Below are 17517 nucleotides of genomic sequence, written 5' to 3'. Positions count from 1 at the left end.
TAGTTATGAGAACCATATGATGTTGCACAGCCACTATTGCAGCCATGCGAATTTGGATTTCTGATATTTTACTTATTAAGCCTGGAGGTATTTCTGCCTCGAGCCAGATAATTACGAGATTGGTACCTGTGAGTGCCACGATTCTTAACTATAAGAGTTTGATCATAGACAAATGTTGTCATGATCCAAAAGTAATGATGAGACTACGACCCTGCTAGGGATAGGAAAGCCTATCTGGCCCGAGCACTGTAGTCTGAGATCGAGATGGCCCTAGGAGGGCAATTCTATAAGTTTAAGGTATTTCTTACTGTATCCATACAAAATGATTTATATTATATATGCTTATATGTTTGTTGGACAAGGAGAGGAGAAACACACCCAGGGGATTCTGGATTGATCTGATAATGATAATCTGTCCTAGGAGCAGATTTCCCCAAGGGGAAGAATTCTACCCCTATTGATTGTGATCACACCTATATATAATTGTTACCCCAACCTCTCATGTTTTGGGGATTTAACTAGATTGTAAGAGTGGGCTGGGGAATCGGGATCAGAATCGAGAAACCAGAGAAGAAGGATGAGGGGGGATCAAGGAGAATGAAGTAGCATGGGGGAGGAAGAAGCAGGAGGAGAGGCAGAGGACAGAGACAGGAGTGGATGGAGAGAGGATTGGAATAAACTGCAACTGACATCAACCAGCCTGGCCCTCCTTCCTTCTCTTGCCTGCCCATCGCCATCAACCTCCCCTGGGTGGGGGAAGGGCCCAAGACTACTGAACGCTGGCGGCAAGACAGATGGACTGCTGCCGCTGCAGTGTCTTTTTTGAGTTTACACACAAAAGTTCGCAAACACTGTATAGTACATTTCTTAGAAGAAGATGTTGGCTCATTTATCTTGACCACTATACAAAGCACGTAGTCGTTGTTCAAGAAATGATTGTTAAGCACAGGAAGCTATTCAAATGGCTGGAGCACATGCCTGCATGGGTCCAATTGTCAGTACAACATGGCTTCCTATGCATTTCTTGGTATAACCTAGTGTCTTCCAATACCACGAGGGAAACTAAAAAAGACAAAAAAAGTTAAAATAAACTGCAGGCCAGATTTAAGATACAGTGAACTTTACCTGTGATACAATTAGCTATAATACATGATTATGATAGCAGGATTCCTTCTTTCCAATGAATAGATCTACTCAAGAAACCAATTTAAAAATGAAAGGTCAGCAGTTACTTGGCAAATACGCTGTCCTAGAGGAAAAAAGGAAAATGACCAGTTTCATTTGCTCTATCATTCAAGTCAGGCTGGAATCTCTAGAGATAATCTCTTTCTACCCTCTGAAACCAATCTGTTGAGACAAATGGAATCTTACAGAAGTTTAATAAAGTAGTCTGACAGCTTATCTCTATGTAGTGGATGACCATAAGAAAATTTAATAAATTGATATTAAATATTTTATTGCTTCCCAAGCATATAAAAAGACCCAGCCCATGATGACTTGTAAAACAAAAAGTCGAAACTTTGATGAACTCTCATCTGATCATCTCCTAATCTTACAAAGATATATAAACATCTATTTGCATAGAATCCCATTGCCCCCAAAGTGACTAGAAATTATCACAATCATCATAATGAGACTTGAAAAAGTATAAAACAGCTTAATACTGTATTCTTTGGAATTTGATTGTTATAATATCAAATGTAAAAGCTGTGAAACTTTTTGTGTAAGATAGTATTCTAATATTTTTACATATTGCTTTATGTAGTCCTTGTAATTCTTTTAGATAGGTCTTTAAATATTAATCTCATGTTCACAAAGCAAGTTTATGAAAGTGCACTGATTAAATTATAACATAAATATTTGTACCTATATGATCACTGGGGACTGTGATCTATCTATAATACAAAACTGTGGCTCATTAGTGATTAGTCACATTTTTTCTTGAGTACTGTTGACTGATTATTTGTGTATGTGTATGTTTCATGGTTATCAGAAGATTGGTCTAAGTACTGATTTAATTCTATTAATAGCCTGCAATATAAGTTCTATTATCTTCATTTAGCAAATATATAATCTGATTTTTCTAGAGGATCATTTTATAAATATACAAATGTGAGGATAGCTTGTTATATTAGAAATACTACTGCATACTAAATTACATTAATAAGTGAAAAGATTTCATGTATCGGTGAACTTTATTTCATCATGATATGTTATAGCAATACAAATATTAGTTTTTTTTAATGGTATGATACTTAGTGACAAGACTTTCCCCTCCTACTCTGTATACCTCCAGCATTAACCAGGAAGAATCACTAAGAATTCATGTCTTGCCAAAACTGAATAGTATCATATATCATCAAAGGGTATACTTTGTTTTCAGTTTTTCATTTATAGTAACATGATGCTGTAAAGCAATCTTAACTTGTGTTTGATGTTATCATTAAAGTAAGAGTCTCCAGATGATATCATGATATTCCCCCTTTTCTTTATTTTTCCCAAGCTTTTAAAGAGTCAATGTCTAGAGTTTTTAGAATTTGGAATATAAGATTCACAAGATTTTTTATAAATGACAACACTGTATTAAGATGAGTGTATTTGTGCAATAAAATCAGGATACATGTAAGCCATTATTTTCTGATTAATAAACACTCAATAGTGCTTATTTAAGCAAGGCAAAAATGGCACCTGATTTCTATTTTGTTTTCTTGCCCTTATAATGTACTTATTGATAGAATAGTCAAGAATGAATTAATTTAGAAATCAAGTACCACACTATTACTTAATTTAGTTGAGAATATTAAGTGCTTTTTATCTAAAGACTGAAAATTTAAATATTACCCACAGTATTTCCTAATTTTTCTAAGATGATTATGCTTGGTGACAAAAAAATTAAATGTGGAAAAATACCAAAAATTACGAATTCACTGTGCAAATATAATAGCTGTTTTTTGTTAGTATATATCCTTCAAAAGTCCTAAAATTTTAAAAATATGTTTTCAAAGAGTATGATTTCATGTTTTGCAACTTATCTTTTCCACTTTATAACATGTGTCATTTTCCTGTAAAAAATTTTATAATAATTTTTAATGGCTAAATAATATACTAGTATAGGTACATCCCATACTTAATCTAATGCCATGATGAGAGTATAGACTACAGTTTCCATTGGTATAAAGAATCTTGCAAAGAACACTGATGTACAGCTATCCATTTTTATATGTTTGTTTTATGAGGAATAGCTTTGTTCTAGTATACTCAAAATTCAAGAAATATTCTTGAGATATTATAGGAAAGGTAACTTGCTAGTAAGTAGCAATGTTTTTCTGATTGTTCAGCTGTCCTCTTACTCAGATTGCACATAGATTGCATTAGACACTAAAACAGCAACAACAAAAACCTTCTGTCCATTTTGAATATGACATTGAGTAGCTATGTTTTAACTTTGACCTAATTGTTCATATTTAAAACAACTGCTGACTGGCTTTTACCTTAAGGGGAAGTTTATATTTTAAAACAGTGATACTAGCAGCTGCTTAAGTATCTGTAACATTAATTGCACAGATTGCCTTTGTCCATACAACTGGTTAAGTAATTAAGCACAGGCTAGCATGGGAACGCTACTAATGAGAAGCACCTGTTCATAGTCTTTCAAATTTTAGTTGTAGATTAAATCTTCTCTCATCAAAATCATATTCAGTGGTATATTTCTGCAGTCTGATTATTTAAGAAATGAAGGCATCATGCATGAAGAAGCCTTTCCTCCCTTCCTCCCATCCTCCCTCCTTCCCTTCCTCCTTCCTCCCGCCCTCCCTCCTCCCTCCCTCCTCCCTTCCCCCTCATTCCCTCCCTCCCTCCCTTTCTCCCTCCTCCCTCCTCCCTCCCTCCCTCCCCCCTCCCTCCCTCCCTCCCTCCCTCCCTTCCTTCCTTCCTTCCTTCCTTCCTTCCTTCCTTCCTTCCTTCCTTCCTTCCTTCCTTCCTTCCTTTTTTCCTCCCTCCCTCTCTCCCTTCCATCCTCCACCTCCTGTTTTCTTTTGGATGTTGGGACATATGTGGCTGTGCTCAGAGCTTAGTCCTGGCTCCATATTCACAGATACTCCTGGAGGGGCTTGGTAAATCACACTTAGTGTTCGTGATCTAGTCTGGGTTGAATGAATGCAAGAGAAGTGCTTTACCTGCAGTTTTATCTCTCTGGCTCAGCTTGCCATGTCTGCCTCACTACAGAAACTAGTGAATTTACAAAACCCCAGAGTACATAGGACTACTGAAATTTACAGTTAGGCTGACTGTTCTAAGCACTGTAGCACTGCCCTCCTGTTGTTCATCGATTTGCTCGAGCGGGCCCAGTAACGTCTCCATTATGAGACTTGTTGTTACTGTGTTTGGCATATCGAATATGTCACGGGTAGCTTGCCAGGCTTTGCCGTGATCTTCCATTATTGGTAAAAAAGAGTTAACTTGGACCCAAGACATAAATTGGATGTGTTCAAAGAATTCGGGGTCAGAGCAATAGTACAGAGGATAGGGCTCCTAGTAAACAGCTGATCTGGGTTTGATTTTGAGCACTACATATGTTCCCCTCCAGAGCACCATAAGGAGAGATCCCTGAACACAGAGTCAGGAGTAAGTCTTGAGCACCAGTGGGTGTAGCCCCCAAACAAACAAAATACCCCAAAAGAGTGGATATATAATTTCAGAGTGATTCAGAATTAAAAGCAGATGACAGGATAGCTATCTATCTGTCTGTCTATCTATCTATCTATCTATCTATCTATCTATCTATTATTTATCTATATATCTACACATGACATAGGTCAGCATATGAGCAACAAACCAGAAAGATTGCAAACTACCAAAGAAAATGACAGAGTACATGATGAATTTAGATTTAAACAATGGCTGATGCCTAATCCTAGTCATAAGAATTTATTTCACTTGTGGAATAAAAATGCATGGAAATTATAGATAGTATGACTAAACTGACTCAGTATCCATGGTGTTACGTATAACAAGAATAACTAGTGATCTTCACTAAACCAATGGTTGTAACGTCTCACCCTCTCATGTACTATTGGCCCAGGTCATTACACTTTGTATAAGTTGCATATATACATCAATTGTATGAACACATTTTATGTGTTTTGTATCTGTACATTGCAGTCCTTAGTATTATTGTAATGGATTTCAGCAAAAGCACTTCACAATTTCAAAGGACCTCATTTTTGCTTGGTCATATTCTTTTTCTTTCTGGTTTAAAACAGAATTTCTATTTTGTGTAAATCATTTGAGATTTTTCCAAAATGACATTCTAATTATTATCACATGTCTAAGAGAGCAACTATCACTACAAGTATGGCCAATCAAGGGAATTTACTTTTATTATCCTTACCAGTTTCCTAGGAAAATTAATTGAAATATGTAAGTCGTCTGACCACTGTGGGAAAATTGGGGAAATTAAACAGCAATATAAAGAACTAGAATTCACTTTTTTATATTCATAAAAATAGCAGGTATATTTCTATTTTGTTTTTGTTATTGCCTCACCAATCCTTTATGGCCTAATTGGGATAAGGTTTTACCCCGACCCTATACTAAAGTTATAGTAGTTTCCTGCTCTATGAACCTCCATTATACATAAACTGTAATAGATGTTATTAAAGGAATGTAGTTAGTATCACATGATAGTTATTTGTACTTTATCCCTTTCTCCCCAGTAATTTGTAGTTTCCTATCATGGTTCTTTGCAGATAGTTATTCAGTAAAAGTTTTTAGATAAATTACAGAATGGAAAGAGGGAAGAAGGATAAGAAGGGTAAAAAGGTATGTGGGAAAAAAGGTAAGAAGAATGAGGGAAGTCTTTCTTATTCTTACATTAATAGCCAGTTTTATTCCCTGGTTGCATAGAGAAAGGTGAACAGAAGTATCAGTTCCTCACTATCTGATAATAATTGGCTGATTACTTAATCAGTGGACAATTTCTGAGAAACTGTTATATATAATTCACTGTCATAGATATCATGAAATCTATGTTCTGTGGTGTCTATTGTTTTGTTTTAGAACATCAATTTTGTACGTACAATTGGAAGCCTTCCCAATGATTTTATAGCATTATATTTTATGTCACATTTCTCTGTATTTTCTAGATTGGTAGGTATAATCATCATGCTTTCAACCGAAAATCTGTTAGGATTCATTTGAATTTCCCAGTAAAGTGGCAAATATAAATGCCTGGATAAGGTTAGAACTCAAAAGGCATTTGAAAAAAAATGTATTGACTGGTATCTGCATTTAATCCATAGTTAACCAGTAGCAAGTTATAATGGAAGTGAAGTATCAAATAATATGCTGATTTTATTTTTCTTAACCATAGATCACTAACACTGTATAAATAATAAAATTTCTAAAATGTATAAATGATAGCTACTCAAAATCCCAAGATTGGTTGTAGCACTGTAGCACTGTCCTCCCATTGTTCATCAACTTGCTCGAGTGGGCACCAGTAACGTCTCCATTGTGAGAGACTTGTTGTTACAGTTTTTGGCATATCGAATACGCCATGGGGAGCTTGCCAGGCTCTGCCATGCGGGCGGGATACTCTCGATAGCTTGCCGGGCTCTTCGAAAGGGATGGAGAAATTGAACTCGGGTCAGTTATGAGCAAGGCAAACACCTTACCCGCTGTGCTATCGCTCCAGCCCAAGGTTAGTTGTACATGTTGTAAATATTACAGTCTATGATAGATAAAAGCAAACATTATATTCTGTATTTTTGGAAATAAAATGGTTTTATTTTGGGATTATGAGAAGGGAGAGAGGGAGAGAAAGCAACACATTTAAGAGAAAATAACTGGCTTTCCTGAGTGAGGAGAGAGTATGGTACACTCTTAAATAAAGGAAAGGAGTTACACATACCCAGAAAGGTTATGTGCCTATCTGCTACACTTATGTGTTGAGTTTCTAATAGCTGAAAATTATATTATTGTACTATGTGGTTTTACTTTTATCGAGTATTTAAGTCTTCCCAAAGTTTCTAGAATTGAATGTGATAATGCATCTTTATATTACAGTAAGATGTGATAGTTTGCAAAATAGATATACAATAGCTACTACCTTGTAGAGATGATAAAAAGAAGATAAAATATAAAAAGTGATTATATCTCACTACTATAGTTTTGTAAAATATAATTTGTTTTCCCCTAGCACCACAGTTTCATGTTTATAACAAACTACCTAATTAATGAATTCATTGCAACTATGGAGACTTTTCTTTAATAGATTAAGAAGAAAATAAGAAAGGAATTCTATTTTCAAATGTTACCTCCAGAAGATCTACATCCCTAACCATAGGAAAACTATATTAACCTGAGAAATATGTTGAAATTTTTATGCTTCCAAATTATAATACTGTATTTTCCATACAAAATCATGCAGTTTCCTTGAATAGAGTTGCTTATTTTTCAATTGGAAATTCATTTAAGGGTCTATTTTGTTATCATTATATGAACTTAACTCCAATTACAGTTAATGAAAGTTTTGTATCTATAGACGCAGTAGCATCTGAACTACTTTAACATTATTGTTTTCCATTACCATCATCATTTATATAGCTTTCATCTGTTCTGCCAACTTGAACAACCATTGTAATCTGGGTTTCTGCTTCATTTGTATGACTTTATTTGTATGCAATGAAGTATGTATGCTTCATGCTACTACCCTTTTCTAGTTTTAAGAATAGTGCACTGTCATGACTGGTTAAAGAAACTTTGGTACATCTACACAATGGAGTTCTATGTAGCTCTTAGAAAAGATGAAGTCATGAAATTTACATACAAGTGGTACAACATGGAAAGTATCATGCTAAGCGAAATGAGTCAGAAAGAGAGGGATAGACATAGAAAGATTGCATTCATCTGGGGGATATAAAGTAACAAAATAGGAGATTAATACCCAAGAATAGCTGAGATCAGCACCAGGAGGATTACTCCATAGCTTAGTGGCCAGTTGAGCATTCTAGAGGAAAGGGCAGCTCAGATAGAGAAGGGAACACCAAATAAAGGGTGTTTGGAGGTCCCTCCCAGGAGGGAGGGGAGATGCATGTCGAAAGTGGACTATGGACTGAACATGTTTGCCACTCAATGCCTCCTTTGCAGACCACAACACCCAAAAGGAGAGAGAGAACACAGGGGATTGCCCTGCCACAGAGGCAGGGGGGATGGGGGGATGGGGGTGGGGGGGATATTATCCATGGTGGTGAAAAATGGGCACTGGTGGAGGGATGGGTATCTGATCATTGTATAATCAAACCCAAGCACAAAAAATTGTAAATCTACAACTGTACCTCATGGTGTTTCACTAATAAAAAAAAAAGTTCAAAAAGAAAAAAAGAATAGTGCACTGTCATTGATATTAGAACAGGAGAAGAAGAATGTAATTGTTATGTGAAGGTAATTGACTTTTCTAGAAATACATTTTTCCACAGCATCCAACAGATTCAATAGTTCTGTTTTAACAAAAGAATTCTACGCTGTGTAAAGAATGTACTCCATTTAGTGGAGGCCCAATATACAAAACACGAAGCAAGGGAAAATATAGTTTAAACTATAAGCAGTGATCTTTATTAGTAGTCAACATACTTTAAATTTAATTACAAGTTTCTAAATCTTTGAGAAATAAAAATGATGAGAATAAGTATATTTAAAAGTTTTCTAGGTAGAATTGGTGCACTCTTTTTCATAATGATGAATTCTGCTATATTTCCCATGGTCCAAAGTCAAGAGAAGAGGCTTGTTAAGTCATTGAGAAAATGGAGGACCTGAAGAGAAGAGTTAAAGATGTCACTAGGGATTTTAGAAACACTTGATTCATTGGCTCTCAACAAATAGACTTTAGTTAAGCCTTAATTGGATAACTTAGTACTTATTGAGTTTGTTTGTCAAACTGTGATGTCTTCTAATGGTTATTTGATTATAGCATGACGTAAAGTTTGAAAAAGTACCATAAAATACACATTTGAAATAAAAATGTAAATTGAAGAAGACTGTCTCCAACAAATAGTAAAACATAGGGTGAAATTGAAATAATAAAATACGAAGTATTGATACAAAAATGCTTGGAGAAATACTTTGGTCAGTGAGGTAGAAATAAAAGCACATAAAGAAGGTATAAGAAATTATTATAGAAATTCACTATTATTCAACAAAGTATGCTGGAATAAATGGTTTATTCTTTGTAAGACTATAAGAATAAAGAAATCAGTGTGGAAATTTATCCTCACATTGTATAACAAAATAAATGATTGGTTGTTTAGATAAATGTGAAAAAATATTCAAATAAGAGATAGAAGAAATACAAACAAATGTTTCTCAGCTATCTCTAGCTAGAGAAAGCTAGAGACTTTGCTAAGGGACAGACCAAAGTTTAAAAAATTACTAGATAACATTTATATATATAAAGGCAAGAAAAAATACCTCATTTGGAATTGGGATGTACTAAATTATTGACTCAAATATATTAGTCACTTTTCATACAACACATTTTTTATTTAGAACAATTTTATTCAGTTGTAATATTATGATAATATATAACAATTTGATTATTTTATTTTATTTTAATTTTTATTAGTGAAACACCATGAGGTACAGTTGTATACATTTTTTTAAAAAATTTTAAAATACACATTTTTAAAAACTCCCAAATGACATAAGGCATTCAAATACTTACTACCCACTGGAATCTAATTGGCTGTCCTCCACCAAAGGATTAAACCCAATCCTAATTTCAGCTGCTAAATTCCACTCGCTTCTGCCTCTTGAGAATGTATTTTATGATCCAGAAAATCACAGGGAAAACATTGCACAAATCAGTTTTTTAGTCTTGGCATATAATGGGAAAAGAGTAATTTTTTATGAGATGATTTCAGTGCAATAGTCTAAAATTATCATTCTTTAATTAGAGTTTGGAATACAAATAGCTGCTGCTATTTCAAAAGTAGCCTAACATTTCCTTGGGTGGTGGGTAGTTTTGGGGGGTTTATTTTATTTTGTTTTAGCCTAAACTGCCTAGACCCAGATCTCCATTTGCTTTGCTGGAAACACTGTGTACCCATTGATGGTCAATCTGCCACACCATCACTTTGAAGACCTTTGGAGAAAATAAAGCTTGCAGTAAATTATAAAGTTTTTCTTTTACTATGTTTTTGGCCAACTAATTTGCATTAAAAGGGAATACTGTTTGACACAGAGAGCTGTAGATACTGGGCACATATTTATTTTATGTTACCTTGCCAGGAGGAGCTAGTGCATTACATTAATTCAACATGGATACATCTGCAGGCCTATGAAATAGCTGAAAGAAAACAGGTCTTTCATAGACAACAGATGGACACCTAGCCTGGGGAAAAAGAATAATGAACTTGGCCTTTTGTATCACAGTTTTTAAAACCAATTTAACTAACTCATGGAACACATAAGATACAGTGTTACACTTTTAGCATACACAGTTTTGTTAGAGAATTAATTTACATATTTCCAAGTTACATGCATCAAGTTTGAGTCCTTTGTTCTGTTTCTTGTATTACTTTTAAACTTTATGTATGATGTGTTCATTCTGGTTATTTCACTTGACTATGCTTTCAGTAAGAAGGAAATTACTAATGTAGTGATGTAATTTAGTTATGTGTCTAAAACCTTGTGGCATTTGGATATTTCATGGAAGATCTACTTTGTACATAGTTGCTAAATTAATGATTGCATGAATGAATTTTAGAGCAGTACAATAGCAGGCTTAATTCATTCATTGCAGGATTCATTTGGGGAAGCTTTGAGATGAATGCCAAATCAATTTATGCTCAGAAAAAAACATAAAGCTTCTTGCTCTTCTGACAGTAGGAAAAGCTTTTACGTTGGTTTGAGCTGGCTTCCCTGATACTCAGAATGTTCAGAAGCTTGTAAAAACTGGGCCATGTACTTATATTATCTTTTGGTGACAGATTGGAATATTGTTTTGCTTTGGCTGGCTTTTCCATATAGAATGTATATTTTAATATAACTTTGTTCTTTCTTCAACTTTCATACTATATCACTTTTCTCTGTGTAATACCAGAATAAGGTCACCTTCACGTAAGGAATACTTCAAAGACTGTAGCACTGTAGCTCTGTAGCACTGTCTTCCCATTGTTCATCGATTTGCTCAAGTGGGCACCAGTAACATCTCCCCATTGTGAGACTTGTTGTTACTGTTTTTGGCTTATCGAATACGCCACAGGGAGCTTGCCAGGCTCTGCCGTGCAGGCGGGATACTCTCGGTAGCTTTCCAGGCTCTCCAAGAAGGTTGGAGGAATCGAACCCGGGTCGGCCGTGTGCAAGGCAAACCCCCTACCCGCTATGATATTGCTCCAACCCACTTTGAAGACTAGACTTTGATAACTAAGAAAATCTGTGAGGATATGGATATGCATACCCAACTATTGTGGATGTGGAAAGTACATCTTGGGACTGACAGGCTTCACTACTACATTGGTTCTTGTGTTTACCAACAATAGAATCTAGAATAATTTAATACAGTTTTTAACCATGATTATATATTAAACTATCCCTCTCTCTTCCTTATTTTCTGTGTTACCTCAGGTACTAAGAAAAAGGAATAAGAATATGGCAAGCAATATTTACCAACCCTCTGATGAAATGTTTTCCAATATTTCATCATTACACAATATGCCCAAAAAATATACAAATGTAGGCAGCTTTTTATTCGTTAACATCTTCTGTCTTTGCTTTCCAAAATAGCGGGCAAATTATCATGGAAAACCATTTATTAACAAATTTGTATATATTATCTCAAGTAAATATACACACTTTATACCACAAAGTACCAGGAATCTATAAAGATACATTGCAAAACTACAGTACTTCTCACAGTCCATACCCACCATGATATGGTGACCAAGACTGGATATATTTAGGGGTATTACCATCTTAGGGAGGAAGCAGTAATTTAGGAGACCATTAACATCTACCTGTGTACAAAGCAGGTCTGACATTTGAGCATTCTCTTTGTGCTATAATACCCCATCATTACACTGATTTGTTGTGTAACCTTCATTCAAAAAGCAGAGATAATAATTAAGGAATATATAATGTTAGCATTTATATAATCACTGGGTGCTGGAATTATTCCTAGGGACATAGTTTCATTCTACATTGGGTGTATAATATGCTTTGGTCATAAAGGAAGTTTCACCTACACAATTATATTTAAGCTGAGCAGAGACAGTTGATGATATCATTATTTTCATCAACTTTCAAATTTTCTGCAGCTTACAAAACTTTGCCATGCTCTGTGCAGGTAATTCTCTCTCTCTCTCTCTCTCTCTCTCTCTCTCTCTCTCTATATATATATATATATATATAATATATATCACCCAGAGTTGCTGAGAGTTGGGGGAGCCACTTCTAGCTTGGTATTCTGCGGATTGCTCATAGGGGTACTGGGTGGGGAGGTGCCCAAGCAGTGCTAAAGATAAAACCTGAGAATCCACATGCAAAATATATGTTCCAGCCCTATCTCCTAGCCCTACAGTTATTCTTTTTTCCTCTTGGAAATGGGAGCTATTCTTTACTCACTCCCATAATGATTATATAATACAATGATTTTATTTACACCTTACAATAAAGCAGACCTAATAGCCAGTTTGATGACCACATAGTGCAGTCATAAATAATAAAAATTCTTTTCTGCCCATTCTTAGGTCCTCTAAAGGTAGCCTGCAAATACTTCTGTGGAATTGAAGTATTTTTCAACTATAGGCCATGAACATAGATTCTTTCTATTAGACATCTTTATCATGAAACTTTGGTGTCACCTGCTATTTTCAAGGGGATTGTGCTCTGGAGAATCCTTCCACTTGTTTTGTCACTCTGTCTTTGCTTCCTTAGAAAAGACATTGTACTGATTGCAGAAATTGTGAACTCAACTTGACAGCTATAAGGGAAATGTTTTAGATCAGTGTTGTTGTTACTTATTTACATATTAATATCCATTTTAAGTGATTTTGTAGAACTGTTTGAAATCCTGTCTGTGCCTAACAGTGTGTAATAATCAAGCTATAAACCTCATGAGTTTCATTTTTTTGTCTTACAGATAACAGACGAGTACCACCATTAGAAAGGTCTCGCTCTCGTCACAATGGAGCCGTCTCATCTAAGTGATTTCCTGATGCCAAAGAATATGAAAATATTTAAGTAAACAAAATCATAGTTTATGAAGAACAAAATAAGGAATGAAGAGGAAATAAGTGCATTTCTGCAAATATCAAGCTAAACTGGATGAGAGCGTGTGCATTTCTCCAGTTATTATAAGACTCTTCCCACAATTCTATGTGAACACAATTACCAGAATTATAAAGTGTGTTTCATTTTGTGTAAAGATGTATACTTTGTTATTGTGACCTGATCGTGATAAGAAAAAATGTAAGAAATGGAAGCATTTAAAGGCTTTCGAAATTTTTACTGTCAGAAATTTATAATGTTACTTAAATTTGCAGCTTACCCCTACAAAATAGATGGAAAGAAATCAATCCAGTATTTGCTTCTGGTATCTGTTACATAAAAAGGAAAAGGTCAATGAAAATATGCATGTTTGTGCTCTGGAGAAATGCTAGTATTGCATGCTCTGTAAGAGACCCTATTTTAGAAACTCAAAAAAGTATTGCTTTACCTCTGTCAAGTTGTTTAAAATCTTATTTGAAGTGACAGCTGATGGATTCATCTGCTTTGGCTGAAATTAAATTTATTAATCTAGAGTTCAGCATGATATTGCAAGCACTTATTGCTAAAAGTAAAACCAAAGTTTAACAATCCAGTTAGAAAAAGTGATTAAAACTTTATTTTAAAAAGTGTTTTCTAAATATGCACTTACATCTACTTTATACAAATACTTTATATGGCTATTTTTGAAAAAACCATTATATTTTAATGTTTATGCTTAGGATAACCCTGAAAATTTAATTATCCTTATATTGTTAAAGGTAAAAATTGATTCTTATTCTCTGTGCTTTATTTCTTCTCTTTCTTGATTCTTTCTTCCATGACCCTCTTGAAGGCAGAGAATAGAATTCTATAAAACCTGAGAGAGAAAATTTTTATCTCTACAGGCAGCAATAGAAAAGTGTCTGAAAGGTCAATTGTTTTATCTTTATTTTTACTCTCCTTTCCAATTTTGCTTTGGCGACCTGAAAAAGAAAAGGAACGACATGTGTACAAGTATAGTTCCTGCTACAGTAATTCCATGTCCTAGTGACTAAGTGAATTCCTCAATCATCATTCTATTTACCTTGTGCTAGCAAATTAAGATGATATTGCCAAAATCACTCTAGAAGGAAAGACATTCTCTTCATTTTTCTTAAATATGTGAGGGGGGAAAAGCTAACCATATTTGCCTATTATTAAAACAGCATTGAAATAATGTGATATAACATGTTTGGAATGCAGTTTAAAAATGAACTTATACAGATGACTGTGATGTTAGCATTGAAATAATGTGATATAACATGTTTGGAATGAACTTATAGAGATGACAATGATGTATAATACACGTTTATTATGTAGAAAATAGTATTTCTACTCCCCCACATATATCACATACACTTAGAAAGAAAGAACAAATGACTAGGACTTGGTAAATCACCACATGGTATAATGTAAACAAGTGAACAGTAACTCACAGTTTCCTTTATATTTGATGATAGAATGATTCAAACTGCTGACTTTTCCTCTGGTGCATTCTTGCTTGTGTTTTATACTTTTAAAATCTTTGAAATAACTATGAAAGAAATAAAAAATAGTTATAGTATCTAAAGTTTCACAGTTTTATTCCATCTTAAAACACAGAAACATTTATGTAATATATCAATTTCTCACACTTTTTTAAAACAATAGAAAAGATTTAGGGTCTAATAATTTATGTAAAATATATATATATTTTGACTTCACAACACCTTTTTAGAAATCCTCAAGATCTTCTCTCTTTAAGTGTTTTGATAGCTTTTCAGGCATAGTAAAATAGTATTTTGAAATATTAACCTTGACTAAAGTTTAGGAAAATTTGCCATAACATAATATCAAGCTGACCAAGGTAGAAATATTAATGTATATCACCTTTTACAGATATAAAATTGCCTTACTTTTTAGTTTTGAGGAAATAAACTGAAGTACCATTACTAAGAAATTATATATTTCTATTTAGTGTAATCTCGTTGCTTTTCACAAATATAAAACCTCTCAGGATCTTTCATGAAGTTCCAATAATCAAAGTATTTTCTTCCCAGATTTATAATGTTCCTGCTTTAGCCATTTCTAGTTGTGCGTTAAACTGAAGTTTCACCCAAAATGTAATAAGTGAAATTTTTAGAATAGAACCAAGTTGTATTAAAAGCTTTTGTTAGGTTTATTATTGCCATATGTGAGGAGCATTAATTATTCAGTTTTTCTTAGAATGTTCTTAGGAACATAAAATCCCTACAAGTGTTTACTTATTGTATTAGTTTAATTTGGCTGCTATAACACATTGCCACGAACTTGGTGGACATGTCAGGATTTTATTTTGTCACAATTCTAGTGGCCACATGTCAAATATCACAGGCCGTTTTTCCTCCACAGACTAGAGGAGAATCTTCCTGTCCTCTTTTAACTACTAGTGGCTATTGACATCCACTAGGTTATGCCAATACATCCTTCTGTATCTTCACAACGCTTTCTCTTCTGTGTTTGGAATTTCTTTCTGCCTTTCTCTTTTAAGGGAATTTATATTGGCTCTTGGGCTGCAGTGATAGCACACCGGGTAGGGCGTTTTCCTTACAAGCGGCCAACGTGGCCAATCTGAGTTCAATTCCTTCGTCCCTCTCGGAGAGCCCAGCAAGCTACTGAGAGTATCTTGCCCACACGGCAAAGCGTGGCAAGCTCCCCGTGACATATTTGATATGCCAAACACGGTAACAATTATCACAATGGAGACGTTACTGGGCCCGCTTGAGCAAATCGATGAACAATGGGAGGACAGTGACATATATTGGCTCTTAAGGCCCCCAGATAATCTAGAATAATTTTATCTCAAAATCCTCAACTCTATGGTGTTTTGTTTCGTTTTGTTTTTTGTTTGTTTGTTTGGGAATCACCCCAGTGATGCTCAGGGGTTAATCCTGACTCTGCACTCAGGAATCGCTCCTTGTGGTGTTTAGGGGGCCAAATGGGATGCAGGAGATCCAATCTGGGCCAGCAGCATGCAAGGCAAGTGCCCGACCCTCTGTACTATTGCTCTGGCACCAAGAGTCTTTTTTTTTCTTTTTGGGTCACACCCAGCGATGCACAGGGGTTACTCCTGGCTCTGCACTCAGTAATAACTCCTGGCAGTACTTAGCAGACCATGTGGGATGCTGGGAATCAAACCCAGGTTGGCGGCGTGCAAGGCAAACGCCCTACCCACTGTGCTATTGCTCTAGCCCCAGCACCAAGAGTCTTTTCTAAATATGATATTAGTCAGATTCTAGGGATTAGAATGTGAATTTTAGGAGAGATGATTTTAAATCTACTGTAGTCTACCTGTGTGTCCCACCAAGTTTATGTGCCTCTATTTCTGTGTTTGGGCCTTTACTTCAGTACCTGAAGCTCTGCACATACCTGCAGCTTTATCAGTCACTTTTCTGCCTATAAAAATTTGGCTACCTGACAACCTCTAGTTGTGACCTGTTTTTGTCCTTTACAGACCAAACTGAAATTTCTGCTGTTATAAGATTCTCAAATTTTTCGAGGGCTTCTGAAGTGTTTCATATTAATTCAGTTCAAACAAGAGTGTTCTCAGAGATATTTGTGTAATAACCCCATGTCTTTTTCTGAGCTCTTTTGTGTGTGGATCTTTTAGCAAATAACTAATCCCCTTAGCACTAACAAAGGTTGACCAACCAGATTCTTAACCTCATCTCCACACACACTATCTTACCAGTGAAACACAATCATAGCACCTTTCGCAATATAAATAGACTAAAACCTTCCAGAATCATCAGGCGAGGTTATACCTTTAACACTTTCCTTGAAAAGTTCTCAGCTAAATATTCAAGATAATCACTTAATTTCTACTTTCAATGAACTTTTGCAGACAATTAAGTTTTTTGTTTTTTTACCACTTTACATTTTTATTATGTGTGTGTGTGTGTGTGTGTGTGTGTTTGGGTGGTGGGACTTTTTTTTGCCACTATATGAACCTTCTTTCCTCTAGTTTATAATAAAATATTCTTTGGTTTCTTCTGAGCAGTCCCTCCTTATAAACATCTTTAATTTCTTTCTACCAATAGTCTATTTAAGACAATTTATGATTTTTCTATTATATATCTATAATTTTTCCTGTTCTTACTCATCATCCAGTTCCATAATCACTTCCACACAGATATCTATAATAGTAGCACCTGACTTCCAAATTCCTAGATCTCTTTTTGGTTACTGGGGTTGCTGTAACAGACTATTCCACACATA

The 17517-nt window shown here is 35.0% G+C and overlaps 1 protein-coding gene across 3 annotated transcripts in view; it reads left to right on the top strand.

The window, feature by feature from the left end:
• The window catches only part of DIAPH2 (diaphanous related formin 2), a 760781-nt gene extending 744287 nt beyond the window's left edge, over window positions 1–16494 (top strand). The window contains exon 28 of one of the 3 annotated variants that reach the window (XM_056124107.1): window positions 13136–16494. In XM_056124107.1, coding sequence (XP_055980082.1) covers window positions 13136–13203 — 68 coding nt within the window. In that variant the 3' untranslated portion in view covers window positions 13204–16494. The remainder of the gene's footprint in view (window positions 1–13135) is intronic. The other 2 variants (XM_056124108.1, XM_056124106.1) reach the window with 2 other exon arrangements.
• The last annotated feature ends 1023 nt before the right edge of the window (window positions 16495–17517 follow it).

Source organism: Sorex fumeus, unplaced genomic scaffold (assembly GCF_029834395.1).
Source record: "Sorex fumeus unplaced genomic scaffold, SorFum_2.1 ptg000050l, whole genome shotgun sequence".
NCBI classification, from domain to species: domain Eukaryota; kingdom Metazoa; phylum Chordata; class Mammalia; order Eulipotyphla; family Soricidae; genus Sorex; species Sorex fumeus.
Note: the sequence above shows the minus strand (reverse complement) of the source record. Positions and strands in the feature narration are given on the sequence as shown.